The sequence below is a fragment of the Peromyscus californicus genome, unplaced genomic scaffold (assembly GCF_007827085.1).
Source record: "Peromyscus californicus insignis strain IS unplaced genomic scaffold, ASM782708v3 Scaffold_16__1_contigs__length_79575227, whole genome shotgun sequence".
NCBI lineage: Eukaryota > Metazoa > Chordata > Mammalia > Rodentia > Cricetidae > Peromyscus > Peromyscus californicus.
In genome coordinates this window covers 71,546,308-71,561,742 of record NW_026294458.1, presented here as the reverse complement: position 1 = coordinate 71,561,742, position 15,435 = coordinate 71,546,308, and the positions used below count along the sequence as shown (strand labels likewise).

General features: G+C 47.7%; 1 protein-coding gene across 1 annotated transcript in view; it reads right to left on the bottom strand.

Annotated features, from left to right (window-relative positions):
• Window positions 1–656: 656 nt before the first annotated feature.
• The window catches only part of Hunk (hormonally up-regulated Neu-associated kinase), a 117,069-nt gene continuing 102,290 nt past the window's right edge, over window positions 657–15,435 (bottom strand). Inside the window, exons 9-11 of the mRNA XM_052741111.1 lie at window positions 13,783–13,830; window positions 7,788–7,968; window positions 657–4,050 (exon numbers count right to left, since the gene is read on the bottom strand). Of these exons, the coding sequence (XP_052597071.1) occupies window positions 3,392–4,050; window positions 7,788–7,968; window positions 13,783–13,830 (888 nt within the window). The 3' untranslated portion in view covers window positions 657–3,391. The remainder of the gene's footprint in view (window positions 4,051–7,787; window positions 7,969–13,782; window positions 13,831–15,435) is intronic.

Here is a 15,435-nt window from a genome sequence, read left to right as displayed (position 1 = left end):
AGAAGGAGAGAGGAGGAGGCTAAGGTTGGACCTGAGAATCTTAGGTTCCTTCCTGCTCTGAAATGCTGCGATTCTTACAATAAAATGCCCAAACCACACAACTGCTCCTTTATCTCTAACTTCCGGGTGAGCTGTGCAGCAGGAACACAAGTCCTGCCAGCTTTGTAGCCATGCCACCCTCCGAGCCTGTAGTTCCTGTGGGAGAGGGACACACGGACTTAAGGACGGTGGCACCTACTGAAAAACATTCTATATGAACGGTGTCGCAACCAGGACAATCCAAACAGCTAATGTACACCTATCCCATCACATATCCGCCTCTTTCCCTGACTGGGGACCTAAATAAAGGACAGAGACCAGAACAGAAGCAAGATGCATGGCCATCCTTCTGTGATTCTCCCTGGGAAATCCTGACCCATCATGTGAAAAACATGCTGAGGCGTCTTGAGCTGCCATTCAGCCCATCAGTCATATCAACCTTTGGAAACACTCACTGCAGGTGAAATTAACCAGGGGCTGCTAGAATAGAAAATGCCCCCAAGTCCCCCACCTCTCCATACCCATTGGTATCTGTGCCAAGAGCTTTAAGTAAACACTGGTACTCTGTAGCACACACTCCATGTTTTAAGATGTATCAATAAATAAAGAAGCAGCCATAGTGAGGAAAAAGTGTATTTCACAGCCATTATAAAAGTACATATATTCAATAATGGTGACATAAATATAGTCCTTACTTATGACCAAACCGTACAACTAAAATGGACTCTTCCTCCTGGACTTCACACAATGACAGTTCGGCCCTTCCCATCAGTAGCCACAGGCTGACTGAAATAAATCACAGGCAAAGACTCATGAAGGATGGTCATGGGTCCAACAGACGACACTCCATACCTAACAAAAGGATAGTCAAGTTTTCCATATAAATATAATAAAACAAGAATTTAACATTTCTTCTTCCCCTTGGTTTCACAGAGTTGTCTGTCAGGTGCATGCACACCCCCAAACACAGCTCGTCTCCCCTCCTGCTCCCCTTTGCCTCCCGCTGGGTTCACTACACACCTGAGTTCCGAGTCGGTTACCAGTGGCAACACGGGCAGCTGGGGGTGCATCTGACACCATTCTCGAAGCGTTCGAAGAATGGGAAACACTTTCTCCATAAGTGAACACCAACACACACACACACACACACACACATACACACACACACACACGTGAGGAGAGCAGACAGCCAGAAAAAGACATAAGGGGCTACAAAAAAGGGGGCAGGGCACACAGGTATACATCCTACCAACTTGCAGAGCCAGAGGGTTACAGTTGGCAGTCATCTTTCAAAAGGGATTCTTCACCCATCAAAACTCAAACACATTGCGCCAATACAGCGTCTGTAGATGATTCTTCTCTTCCCTCTGCTTAGAGAGGTCTGTTTTCAATGTTAAGTCCTGGAAGCTGAGCTGAAGCCTGGCCTCCTCCTAACAGGCCCTAGGGAGGGGTGAGTCCCTCCCTAGGACTAAGCAGCCCAGGTCTTTCCAAGTTCAGCCAAGACTAGAACATCTTGCTTCCAGGGTTGGCCAAATGTGTGTTCTCTTCTTGCCCAGTCAGAGGGGTGAGAGGCCGAAGGATGCCACCATTGGTAAATGAGAGACGGTGACGCTGTCTCATCCCCCACTGGCAAAGGCTGGCTTCGTGATTTTAATGAAATTAGCCCACTTCAGAATCAGTGGACCAAGACAATGAACCTGGCTTCACGGCTACAGGTGTGGTCTCTGATTACATCTGAAATAGCCAAAGATCAAAGATTCTGGGCTCTTCCATAACTCATCTCCTAAACCAACTGTGACCCAACTTGTACCGATTCTTCCTCTCCTTACAATGCTGCTCATGACTGAGCAGTCCCCTGCTGAGTACCAGGGTCCAGGATCCACACAGAGCCAGTCCCCCATCAAGTGCCAGCTGGACATGATCAGACAACACCAGATTCCACAAAAGACACAAGGGGCGTCACAGTCACAAAACCAGAAATGCATCTTTGGTTCAATCCTGGAGGGGGAAGGCGCAGACTGTAACGTGGAGGACACTGCTTTCTTTGGGGACGAAATTGTCCACGAACATGCTCCCAGTGGGCAAGCCTTTTCCCAGCCCCCAGCACAGCTAAGCTCCAACCGCAGCAGAAGAACATACAGCAAATGCCTCCTTCTTGCATCTCAATTCTGCCTTAAGAATCCCTTCTCTCTTTCTCCAGAACCTTCCGGAGCTATGTTCTATGTCTTCAGCTGCTGCCACAATGTAAACACAGGATGGCTAGGCTGCTGTCCCTCATGCAGGCCACCAGGGTCTAATGCTGCTACCATCGGCACCCAGACCAGCTTTCTGGCCGTCTGGGCTACAGCCTCGCAGAAAAACATGAATTTGGTCGAAGTACTTCCCATCTGGCCACCTAGGCTCTTAAAAATTGTTATTTTGAGCCAGACAAAGGGGTATACACTTGCAATCCCAGCACTCTGGAAGCTGAGGCAGGAGGATGATGAGTTTGAAGTCAACCTGGGCTACTCAATGAGACCCTGACTCAAAGAAAAAAGAAAAAAAGAAAAAAGAAAAGAAAGAAAAAGGGAGTTACTTCAATTTAATAGCATCATATAAAGAAAGATTTCTTTGGACAAGTTCATTCAATCTTAGCAAGTTTCAATCAAAAAAAAAAAGGAAAAATAAAGGCAGAAAAGACCATTTGTGAAAACATTGCATGGGAATGAGTGTTTTCAGTCTTCATCTTCCATCTGGGCTCTCACAGTTGGGTTCCATCTTTGTCTGAGGCTCTATCCCATCTTCCTCTGGGGTTCCTGGGGTCTGGCACTGTGCCTCACCAATTCTGCTCTCCCACAGGGGCTCACAGGTAGGGTATAAAAGGTTGCTTTCCTCGGGAGGAATCCCTAGGCTGGGTGAACGTCCTTGCAGTGGCATGGTCCCTGTGAGACTGTGACTGGCCACTGAACAGAACAGTCTGTGAGAGGCACACATGGAGCGGAGGAGGGAAGGAAGGCCAGGTACCGATCTGGAAATCCGAGTGGTCCCGCAGATGGGGGTGTGGTTTTCAGCTCTGAGCCCAGCCGGGGGATACTGGAGAGGACTGGATGAGGGGTTGTAGGAAAGAGGGTCTCAGACTGGAATGGATGGCTCCTATAACCAGCCCCCCTGGTTCTCAGCATCTCATAGGGTTCCTAAGTGAGGCTTGGCGTGTGGGCTTTGAGTCTGTGGATTGCAGCTGATCTGAGCTTGGAACATTGTGCGGAAGGAATAAAGGATGCTCTTGTGAGGTTGACTGCTCATGCCCTGATGTATGTGAGGAGCACTGTTCCATTGCTGTCCTCACGGAGACCCAGAATCTTGCCATCCCGTGTTAACACTGGCCCTTTACACCATCAGCCAGGTCAAAGGAGAGGCTGGAGGGGGCCGTGGGCTGCAGCGGGGATATGCTGGCCTCCAGGGACCTCTCGGAGGAAGGCTGCAGGCTCTGGTGCCGCTTCCTCAGCATCTGTCCAATGCCCATCATGGGGAACCTTCCCCTGCTTTTCACACAGTTGGGGCTCCCCAGAGGCTGTGTGAGGCCATTGCTGGGAACCGGAGGAGGGGAACACACACCCTCCTCTTTCGGGGAGCTGCTCTTATCTTCATGACCGAAAGAGACCAGCGTGGAATGCAGTGGAGTTTGGAGAGGTGAGGTGCTTCCAGACAGCAGCCCCGGAGAGAGTGTCCTCTCACTAGAATTCCTCCGAGCCAAGCTCACAGGTGAGTTCAGGATCCTATAGTGGTGGGAAGGGGACAGCAGTTCTACGTGGTCCTCGCGATCCACAGACTCAAAGGAGCGTACCATGTCCAGCAGCAGCGGCTCTTCCTTGGGGAGGATGCTGGCACTTCCTGGCCCTGGCTGGTGTGGCTCTAGTTTCTTTACAATCCTGGGCGTCCTGGGAGGTGGGACAGGGATGAACTCCATGGAAGAAGAAGCCACACAACTGGAATCAGAGGTTTTGCGGAAAAGATTGCGGCAGCCGAAGGAATCTACACACCAAGAAAGCAAGACCGTGAAAAGGGATTCGGAAAGAGCCTCACATGGCCATCCTGCCTGTGCTGTCCCCCAGCTTAACTGAGATAGCAACCTGGTACAGGGCAGGAGGAAGCATGAGACCAATGACCCGGGATAGTTAGAGGAAGCGTCAACCAAAGCTCCCGAGGTCCCAGCAGGAGCTCCAGAAGTCCTTCTAGGCTATAGGAGACAAGAGGCTGGACCAGAAGCCCTAACATCCACCATTGATAACTGAAAATTCCTGACTCTACCAAGAGGCCTTTGAACAAAGAGGTTTACCTGCTCAACAGAACATCCTTTAAAGCTTGGAGGTCCACAGAATCTGACTTACTGAACCCACACACATCTGGTCTCTTGACTGCTGACCCCAGAAGGACTTGTGTCCCTCAACTTTCTTGTTAAGTTCATCATGGTAAAAAAAAAAAAGTGACAGAAAGTTGATCAATTTAGTGTCTTTCTGCGTATAGTTTGGCAAAGTATACACAGCTATTTCATCCTATAGAAACAATGCTGCCTTACACAGTTATTTCATCCCATAGAAATAATGCTGCTCTTACACAGTTATTTCATCCTACAGAAACAATGCTGCCCTAGTTATTTCATCCTATAGAAACAATGCTGCCCTTACAGTTATTTCATCCTATAGAAATAATGCTGCCTTATACAGCTATTTCATCCTATAGAAATAGTGCTGCCTTACACAGTTATTTCATCCTATAGAAACAATGCTGCCTTACAGTTATTTCATCCTATAGAAACAATGCTGCCTTACACAGTTATTTCATCCTATAGAAACAATGCTGCCTTACACAGTTATTTCATCCTATAGAAACAATGCTGCCATTACACAGTTATTTCACCCTATAGAAATAATGCTGCCTTAGTTATTTCATCCTATAGAAACAATGCTGCCATTACACAGCTATTTCATCCTATAGAAACAATGCTGCCTTACAGTTATTTCATCCTATAGAAACAATGCTGCCTTACACAGTTATTTCATCCTATAGAAACAATGCTGCCTTACACAGTTATTTCACCCTATAGAAATAATGCTGCCTTAGTTATTTCATCCTATAGAAACAATGCTGCCATTACACAGCTATTTCATCCTATAGAAACAATGCTGCCTTACAGTTATTTCATCCTACAGAAACAATGCTGCCTTACACAGTTATTTCATCCTACAGAAACAATGCTGCCTTACAGTTATTTTATCCTATAGAAACAATGCTGCCATTACACAGCTATTTCATCCTATAGAAATAATGCTGCCCTTACAGTTATTTCACCCTATAGAAATAATGCTGCTCTTACACAGTTATTTCACCCTATAGAAACAATGCTGCCTTTACAGTTATTTCATCCTACAGAAACAATGCTGCCTTACAGTTATTTCATCCTATAGAAACAATGCTGCCCTTACAGTTATTTCATCCTATAAAAATAATGCTGCCTTACAGTTATTTCATCCTATAGAAACAATGCTGCCTTTACACAGTTATTTCATCCTATAGAAACAATGCTGCTCTTACACAGTTATTTCACCCTATAGAAACAATGCTGCCTTTACAGTTATTTCACCCTATAGAAATAATGCTGCCTTTACATGCTGGTGCACTTGTCCCCTACACTCGGGCAATTCCCACCCTACCTGCAGATCCTTGAACTTGGCCACTCTAGGAATGTAAACAGCCTCATACAGTATCCAGACTTTGAAGCCTGGCTCATTCCCTTAGTGCAAGAGCTTACAGGTTCACCCGGGCTGTGGATGTCTCTCCTATTTCAAGCCTCCCTTGTGGCTTTGAACTCAACACAGCCGAGTCAACTTCAAACAGAAATATGAGGCAAAGGCAACCAGCCAATGCCCAGACTTTCCATCCTGAGTTGGCACAGACCAGAATCCAGGTTTGTGAACTGTACCAGGAAAGAGAGAGAAAACCTCCCGAGAGGCTTGACACGTGGGCAGAAGAAAGCCAAATTCATGCAGAATAAGCTCTGTCTCGGGCTCTTCTCACTGTGTAACATTTTATGGGCTTCATCATGGCCCAGCTGCAGGAGCAAGCTGCTGCCCAGTGGGGGTGATTTCAGGAGCAGCTCAGGGCACTGAGAATCTCCCTTGCCCACATAAATAAATACTCAGACATGGAAGTAAATCTCCTCGGGCAGCAGATGCCTGAGATGTGACAGCAGAAAGAAGTAAGATTTCATTAGTGGCTAATATTGTCAGTGCTCCGGCTGGCTCAGGAGCACGGCTTCCTCTCCGAGGTCTGCGGCGTTAGCGCACCGAGACAGGCTGCACCGGGCAATGAAGGGATAGTAGCTGTTGCCCCAGAGGCTCTCTAAGCAAAGCAACAAGCCTGAGTGGACCTCAGACGGCCACACCCCTCCCCGAGCCTCAGATGCAGCAACCTCTGTAAATAAATAATAAAACCTCTGCGACCAGACTACACTAAAGGGAGCTCCTGCCTCAGGATTCCATGTTAGGACACCCCCAGCTTCCGTGCCTCCCTCGCGGGGGGTGTTTCTCCTGGAAGGGGCCTCACAGGTGTCAGTGATCAATGACGGCCCGGATTCTGAACCAGGACACGTTGGACCCAATGTGTAGGTCTAACAGCCAGGGCCTATGACACCGAGGGACTCAGTGAAGACCTTTGGCTCCCAGCAAACAGTAGAGCTGGGACTTGAACTTGGGTCTGAGAACCCTACCATCGCTCTAGAACCCAGACACAGCAGTCACGCTTGAATGCCTCATGGGGCCACGTTTCTAAGAAAAGCTCCAATAAGACCACGCCCAGCACTTGCTTTTGCCCCCCCCCCCCACCTCCTGCTCCTGCTCCTCTCTACCTATCCCACTGACCCCTGTAATCTCATGGACTCACTGTGGCCCCAGAACATGGTGTGTACCAACCTCTCATCCTGCACATCTTCATCTAGTCCTGTGCCCTCATCTCCTTCTGTGATACCTCATATACTTGCATCTGGTCCCACAGTACCATGCCACCAAATCTCTGCCTTACATGCCATGAATCCCCAGACTCTTTATACCACAATTATCTACCTGATCTCTGTTCCCTCAGTACCACATACCCCAGCCTCTGTTCCCTCAGTACCACATACCCCAGCCTCTGCTCCCTCAGTACCACATACCCCAGCCTCTGTTCCCTCAGTACCACACACCCTAGCCTCTGTTCCCTCAGTACCACACACCCCAGCCTCTGTTCCCTCAGTACCACACACCCCAGCCTCTGTTCCCTCAGTACCACACACTCCAGCCTCTGTTCCCTCAGTACCACACACCCCAGCCTCTGTTCCCTCAGTACCACATACCCCAGCCTCTGTTCCCTCAGTACCACATACCCCAGCCTCTGCTCCCTCAGTACCACATACCCCAGCCTCTGCTCCAACAACACTTTCTACCCTAATTTCTGCCTCTACTGTTCTATGCACCCCAACTCTTCTTCCACAGTCCTGCACACTTTGACGACTTGCTGCCACATCTTAATGCCCTCTCCTGCAACACTATGTACCCTAGTCTCTGTTTCCATTATACTATGTGCCCCCTCTGTCTTCTCAAATCCTGCACAGGTGGTCAACACCCTACCGTTTGGCTCCCAAGTCCCATTGCCTTAGATGTGTGAATGGTACCTTCCAAAAGGCACAATCACCTCTGTCCTGAGTCTACACAGCCACCCACAATGAGCTGACCCACCTTTGTCGGGAAAGCCTGCTTTGGAAGTCTTCCGGTCTTTGAGCAGGGCTTTGGTGTTCTGGATCTGTGTGATGAGTGAGGCTGAGGGCTGTTTGTGGGAGGGCAGGCTCTTGTCCAACTTCTTGGAAAACGGACGATGGAGAAAATCACCCCTCTTTTCTTGTTCTTTGGGCTTTTTATCCTTCGAATCGAAAGTGAACACACATATTCAGACACCCACAAGAATATACTTTAGGATTCTTCTCTGAAAAGTAACCCAAATAGAAGAGGGGAACCCCAGCTTTTACATGTTGTATACTTTGCAGCGTGTGGATTAAGGGGAGGGGATAGGGACTGAGGTCTAGCCCATGCTCCAGGGGGCCAGCTCCCTCTGCCTGGGAGCAAATAAATGTGGATTCTCTCTAGCTCGCTTGCACTGCCCTGTGTCGACATGTTCCAGAGTGGTCAAGGCCACCCTACGTGACCAGGTATCCTGGAAGAATCTGAAGGAACTAAGGCGCAAACAACCCAGAATTCTAAAGAACTACTGTGTGCATCTGAAGTACTGCCCTAGTTGGGCATGCAGGTGCAGACCTGTGATTTCATTATTCTGAGATTAATCTAGGAGGATTTCAAGTTCAAGGCCAGCCTGACCTACACAGTGAGACCTGGCTGTAGTTAATCTTGACCTTCAACTTGAATGGATTGAGCAACATGTAGGGGCTTTAAAAAGGCTGCTCCTGGAGGTGTCTATGAGGGCAATTTCTGGGGCCCTTAGCTCATGAGGGCACTGACCCTATCTACGCATCTGTTGATGGCTTCAAAATTTGAACAGAATGTTAGGAAAGAGGTGACACTTAGGGAGGCGGGCCTTGATGAAGACAGAGATCACTGACAGTGTGTGATTGGCAGCTACATTTTGTCTTGGCCTCTTCCTATCGCTCCATTTGTTCCCCATCTGCCATGATATAAACAGCTCTGCTATGCCCTTACCCCTACGGCCTGAAACCGCTGAAATCAGAAGCAAAATAATTTGTCCTATAAGTTGTTTTTCTCAGGCAGATAGCACAACAATGGAAAAGCCCAACACAGACCCTGTCTAAAAACACCAAACCCATCCATCCATCCACCCATCCACCCATCCACCCATCCATCCACCCACTCATCCATCCATCATCAAGTGGTACCCTCAGATCCCAACTGTAATGAACTCTTTGCCAACAGAGAGAGAACTGCTTTCGTTAACCTCAGACCCAGTGTGTTTAGTCTAAACTCCATAGAGCCCTGAGAAGTCATATTAGGTCTGTAACCTTTTCTCTCGTCTAAGCATGGGAGCATCTGCACATGGATCTAAACCTCGTAGGTATGCTGCCATTTTTTTTTAGCTGTAGATTTCCTCTTTATAGAATCAGATCATAATCCTGCTAATGGGCGTGGACATGACTGTTTGATGTGTCTTCAACCCCACAGCCTCTGGCGTCAAGCCAGGTCCGTAGAAGCAGCATTATAAGCAGCTATTTGGAGGGAGAAAGGGTCAGTGGAAACTGAACTGAATTAAAATTAATTGAGTTCAAGTTTCTGGGAACAGTGAGGCCACAAAGCAGCTGCAGAGGGAGGAATCATTTCTCTGGCCCTGACGACTGTACTGATGTTTACCGCTAAACACAGGCGAGGCATCCCTGACCTCGCCCGGCTGAGGGGAAAAGGCAGCTTTCCACGTTTTTTTGCCTTCAAGTTGAAGAGGACTTGCAGTTCGAGGGAGCTCATCAATTTTTCATTTATGTGCTGAAAGGCTTTGTGAGGAAGCATCGCTTTGCACTTCTACAAAGTACCCTACCCACCAAGGATGCCCAGCACCGTCGTAGAGAGCTCATTATGCCAGGGTCACTGACGGGAAAGAACAATAGTGGAGAAACGGGAAGTGGGGTGCTGGTCTCCAGGGCCACTGCCACGGGCTGTAGCTTCTGGAAGATCTAACCCTTAGCCAGTGAGGGGACGTGAGATAGATGGAGAGGCCTGCCCAGCTCCTACAGGCTCCTTCCACAGCTGCCACTGCCATTAAAGGGCACAGGGAGCCGTGATGAGGAAACAGCCTGGGCCGGCCCAGTGATTTACCCCAGGAACAGGCTGAAAACAGATCTCCAAGCCTTCAAGTCAGTCCTGTGGACTGTTGACTCCACATGGCCGGGGGTAGGGTCAGGAGGTGGCAGCTGGGGTGACACGCAGGAGGCGACTCCTAATAAAAGGATGACCTCAGCTGCACTTCTGCCTCTCAGCTGTGCTACCCAACACATGGAACCTTCCATCACGTTGTGAGGCAGCAAGAAGGCCCTCCCTCCCCAGATGCTGACCTCAAGTCCTTGGAAATGTACGAAATAAACTTCTGTTGTTCATAAATGATCTGGTCTCAGGCATTCTGTTATAACAACAGAAAATGCACTAAGATATCCAGGATACTATGAGGTATGTTCTAGGTGACCATGGGAAGGTCAGCAGGAGAAAAACCAGTTTCCACTGTTCTCTGCTCCTCTGTTTCACGAAACACAAACAGTCCACTTTCTACTTTTTCAAAAGAAAACAAGCTTTTATAGCAAACACACACGGAGACAGACAGATATACACAGAAACAAGCGTGTGCATCAGCATACACACTCACACCACAGATGTACACATAGACACAGACACACAGATACATACATATACAGACACACAGAGAGATAGACAGATAAACCCACACACAGAGACAGACAGGCAGGCAGATAAACACGTACACAGAGACAGACAGACAGACAAACACAGAGAAGCACATACAGATGCACACACACACACACACACACACACACACACACACACACACACACACTTCTGAGTAGCATGAAGGAGGATATGATGGGTCTTTCCTGAAAAGTCTGGAAGAACTTCTTTTGTTCATTTTCTTTTATAATCTCTGTTCTTATGCAAAGTTACCATTTCTATCTGTGTTAATACCACAGCAGGAAGAAACACACACAAGATGCACTTTAAAACAAAACTCCATAGAAAAGATCAAATTGCATTCACCCCATTTTAGAATAATAATAATAAAAAGACCAGCAAAGGCTCCTTCAGGCTGCTATGCAGCCCCATGCATAGAGGTCTGCCTGCAGCTGGAGGGGGTCTACTGTAGCTCCTTTCCAGCCCCTTTGGGGGTTCTTGATAGTTTAAGAATCAGGTTATAAAAGCTCTGGGGCCAGTCTCCCCAGGCAGACTGAACTTAGTAGCAAGAAGTGTGTGAGCTGTGGGAGTCTGCTGCAGAGGAGTCCACGGCTGGCCTGGAAGACCAAGTTTCCCCTTGACCAAGGGAGGGATATGCGAGGAGAAGGGGGAATTGCTTGCTGGCCTGCACCTGCCAGGAATCCCTGCTAAGGCCATCTTTGCTGGACTTGGGCCGCAGCATGAAAACCATCAGAACGTGCATCTCCACAGAGATTTCATTGAAACTATTTCCAGGGAGCTGTCAAGAAGTCGCCCCTGAACACTCCTTGAACGGGATGAACCTTGGGCTAGTTCATGTATAAGTGCAGATGTCTAAAGGAGAGATGTTTATTTAACCAGCTGATCCCACTGCCTCAAACACGTGCCGATGATCACCCAGTTAGACCTTTTCATTTGTTTAACCTATTTTCTCTAAAGGAAATCCCCTAAGGAGCTGGATGCTAACAATGCCTTATATAACAGAAAATAATCTTCAGAGAGACAGACTACACTTTTCCTTCCGAGGGCATGTGTCCCACCTACCAGTTCTGGAGCTGGCAGGGTCCCGGTTCCCTGATTCTCCTCAGTCAAGGTTCACTAGCATCCATGAGGCCTAGGGGACTAGTGAGGAAATTCACAATCTTGACCCTTAGCACTTTTTCCTTATAACCCACAGGACAGTTTATAACAAGTCAGACCAGAGAGGGCCACATGAGGTGGGTCAAGAACGTGTGTGACAGAGAGAAAGAAAGAGAGAAACAGCCAGAGAGAGAGACAGACAGACAGACAGATATCAGTTGATATTAGCTGTTGTTCTCAATCCTGCTCTACCTTATTTACAGAATCAGGGTCTTTTGTTGAGCTTGGAGAGCACAGATGATTTGGCTAGTCTAACTAGTTAGCCTTGGGGATCCCCTGTCTCCTGAGTACTGAGGTTACAGGTGGACCACTATACCCATCCAGCTTTGATATGGGTACAGGGGATCTGAACCCAAGATCTCAACACAGAGCAAAAGCACCTTGTCCACTGAACCACTGTTCCAGTCCCACAAGCAGAAACCTGACCTCTAGCCACCAATTCTACCCACTAGAGACACGTACAAACAGTTACAAATTTTTTTAACGTGGGCCCAGAAAGGATGATTTGCATTAAGCTCCTTAATATCCTGTACCATTCTATGGAAGAAACAGATCCACTGAACGTTTAGAGACAGTGTGTGTCTGCTCCAGCAGCCAACCTGAGGGGAAGGCCCAGTCCTCGGCTTCTAAGCCCTGAGCTCCAGAGAGCTGGTCCCTTTCAGAGTCTCCCTTCCTGACTCTCTAGAGGCAAGGCAGTCACCAAAGAACAACCACCATGGTAGCAGCTTGGCAGTGAACTCCATCCCTGGCTCTCTGCAACTTGCTGTGACCACAGGCAACTCCTGTCACCTCCAGGGAAGTGCATCCCCATCTGTAACTACAAGTGTGGTCCTTCCCAGCTCTGCAGCACAAGCAAAAATCCATCCTGCATCTGCGTGGTATTCAGAATGGCAGACACTCCGATTTAACAAGGACAGGGACTCAGCGCCTCCTGTCATCCCAGGCTGGAAGAACTGCCCCTTGGGAAGCTGACTTCTCTCCCACATAGAGGGTGACTATGGCACAGGAAGAGCCCTGGAGGCTCAGGGCACTTGGAGATCTTCCATCGGTGGGTGAATTCCATCAAGTTCAGCTCACTGGGAGCTTGACTGATAACTAAGGAGCTTCATCCAGCTGCTTAGAGAATCAGAGCCAGCCACCTCTCCCACCCTGGATGGCCAGTGTTCCCAGATGTCATTAGACAGCTGGCATTGGTTCCTTTATGCTTCTCATATTAGAGAAAGCCAGATTTGGCAAAACGCAGAAAACAAAACAACAAAATCTATGAGTGAGTTTAAAAAAAGAGTTAATTTATAAATCAGACCACAGAGCCAGGACCCCTGGGCTGCTGCAAACGCTGTGTCTCATGCAGAAGAAACAGGAATGCAAGACAGTGAAAAGAGCCAGTTCCACACAGCAAGCACCAACCCATCTGAGGAGGATCTGATCAACTCTTGACAGGATTCTGTGCACCTCAATTCAGGGTAAGAAAAGAGGGCTGCGGGGCTTGGTCCAGGACAGACACTGGCTGGTACTCGGGATCACATGGCAGTTCATTCCACGGGTCAGCATGGCTAGGTCACGTGATCTGGTGTGCGGTTAACTCCAGTGTATATGCTACTATGTAGAGGGCGTTTGGCATCTTTAACCGCCCCATCAGCGGGTGCGGGCGACCTTCCTCAGTGTGCTGTGTCTCACCCAGTGAGCTGAGAAGAACAGGTAGAATTGGAGAGCTGCCGCAGAGTGCTTGCTACCCAACCACGAGGACCTGCGTTTGGATGTTAGCACTCATATGAAAAGCTGGCGTGGTCTTGGGCACATCTGTAACCCTGGCACTTTGAGGGGCTGAGAAAAAGAGGATTTCTGAGGCTTTTCAGCCTAGCTGAAAAAACAGTTATAGGCTCAGGGAGACACCCTGCCTCAAAAGAATGAAGTACAAAGTGATAGAAGAGGTACACCCAATGCACTCTCCTGTCTCTATAGTTAGTTTCACACACACATGCACATAAACCACACACGCAAGAATTTAAAAGATGGTTATCTGTCTGTCTATAATCAATCTATCTTTCTACCATATTTCTGTTTTCATATGTGTATGCAAGTGAGAGAGCATGTATCTCTCTGGAGAGTCTGGCTAATCCATCAGAAACCCCCAAGCTCTTACCTGCACAGCATGGAATTCAAAGTCTTTTGTCCAGGTGTCCAGGGAGGCCTGGGAAGAAACCAATTTTCATCAATTCAAGAAGCTACATCCCAAAACCCCACTCCCAGGCCTCCCCCTACACCTCTGATGGAAAATTAATTATTTCAATATATATTATATTATTATATATTCTATTATATAATAATTATATATTCGTGTGTGTGTGTGTGTGTGTGTGTGTGTGTGTGTGTGTGTGTGTGTGTGTGTACACACACAGAACAACAACCACCCTGAATTGCAGTGTAAGGAGGGAGCAGATGTCCTAATCCACACGTAGGGCAGATCTTCTAGGCGAAGTTATTAAATGCTAAGATTCAGAAGGAAGGTGTGGGCTCCTGACAAACGAGCAACTCAACACGTTTCTCCAACAGTGAAGACGCCCATGGAAATAGCACCCACATCAGGAACTAGACCCCATCAGCACCTGAGAGTTTCTCCGCAGATTTTTTTTCCCAACCCAAACTCTATAAAACTTTTAATTTTAATTAATTAATCAACAAATTATGTGTACGAGGGCCCACCACGGTGTGCATATGGAGGTCAGAGGGCATCCTGTAGGGGCTGGATCTCCCCTTTCGCCATGTGGGTTCTGGGGAGCAAACCCCAGTCCTCGGGTAGCAAGTGCCTTTACCTGTGAGCCATGCTCAGGCTCTCCTCCCAACCTCTCTGTACCCAGTGTAGCTACTGTTCTAATTTCCTACAGCGCAAACCACTTGACCCGACTCCATGTTTTACTTTTTATTTAAAAAAAAAAATCTATGTGATATAGTCTGATCCTGCTTCCCTCTCTCCCAGTTTCTCCCAGATCCTCCTGACTTTATGTTCTTTCCATCTTTCTCGCAAAAACAACAAAACAAAAACAGCAAACAACAAAAACAAAAATCTAAAACAAAACCATAAGACAAAAAAGGCCCAAACGAAACAATAATAATAATAATAATAATAATAATAATAATAGCAGCTTACAAAAAAACATGCTGTTTATTTTGTGTTGGCCAACCCTGCCCTAGAATGTGACAAATATACCCAGTAATACTCCATTGGAGAAAATGGATTTTCCCTTTGACAGCAGGTATCAATTGCAAATAGCTCCTTGGCCATACTTTGTGTGTGCGTGCGTGCGTGCGTGCGTGCGTGCGTGCGTGCGTGCACCATATATATGCAAGTGCTCATAGAGGACAGAAGATAGCTTCAGATACTCTGAAACTGGGGTTACAGGCTGTTGTGTGGCTCCACACCGGTGCGGGAAACAGCACCAGGGTCCTTGGCCAGAACAGTAACTGCTGAGCCATCTCTCCAGCCCAAGTCATATAGATGTTTAAGTAAGTCATACGCTGCACGTCTGAATATTCACCTTTAAACTTACAGTCCCAATAGGTTAGCAATATCTCAAACTCTCTATGTTGGAGTTTAAACCTCTGGAACCATGGAATATAACCCTGTTTGGAGTCAGGTCTTCATAGTGATAGTTGAATTAAAATGAGGTGATCAGGACGACCCTTCTGCAATGTGACTGGTGTCATTACAAGAGGGGAGTCTGGACACAGGAATGCACCTAAGATGGCATGAGAAGGAAGCCAAAAAGGGACGCTCAGCAGCAGCCATCAGAAGCCT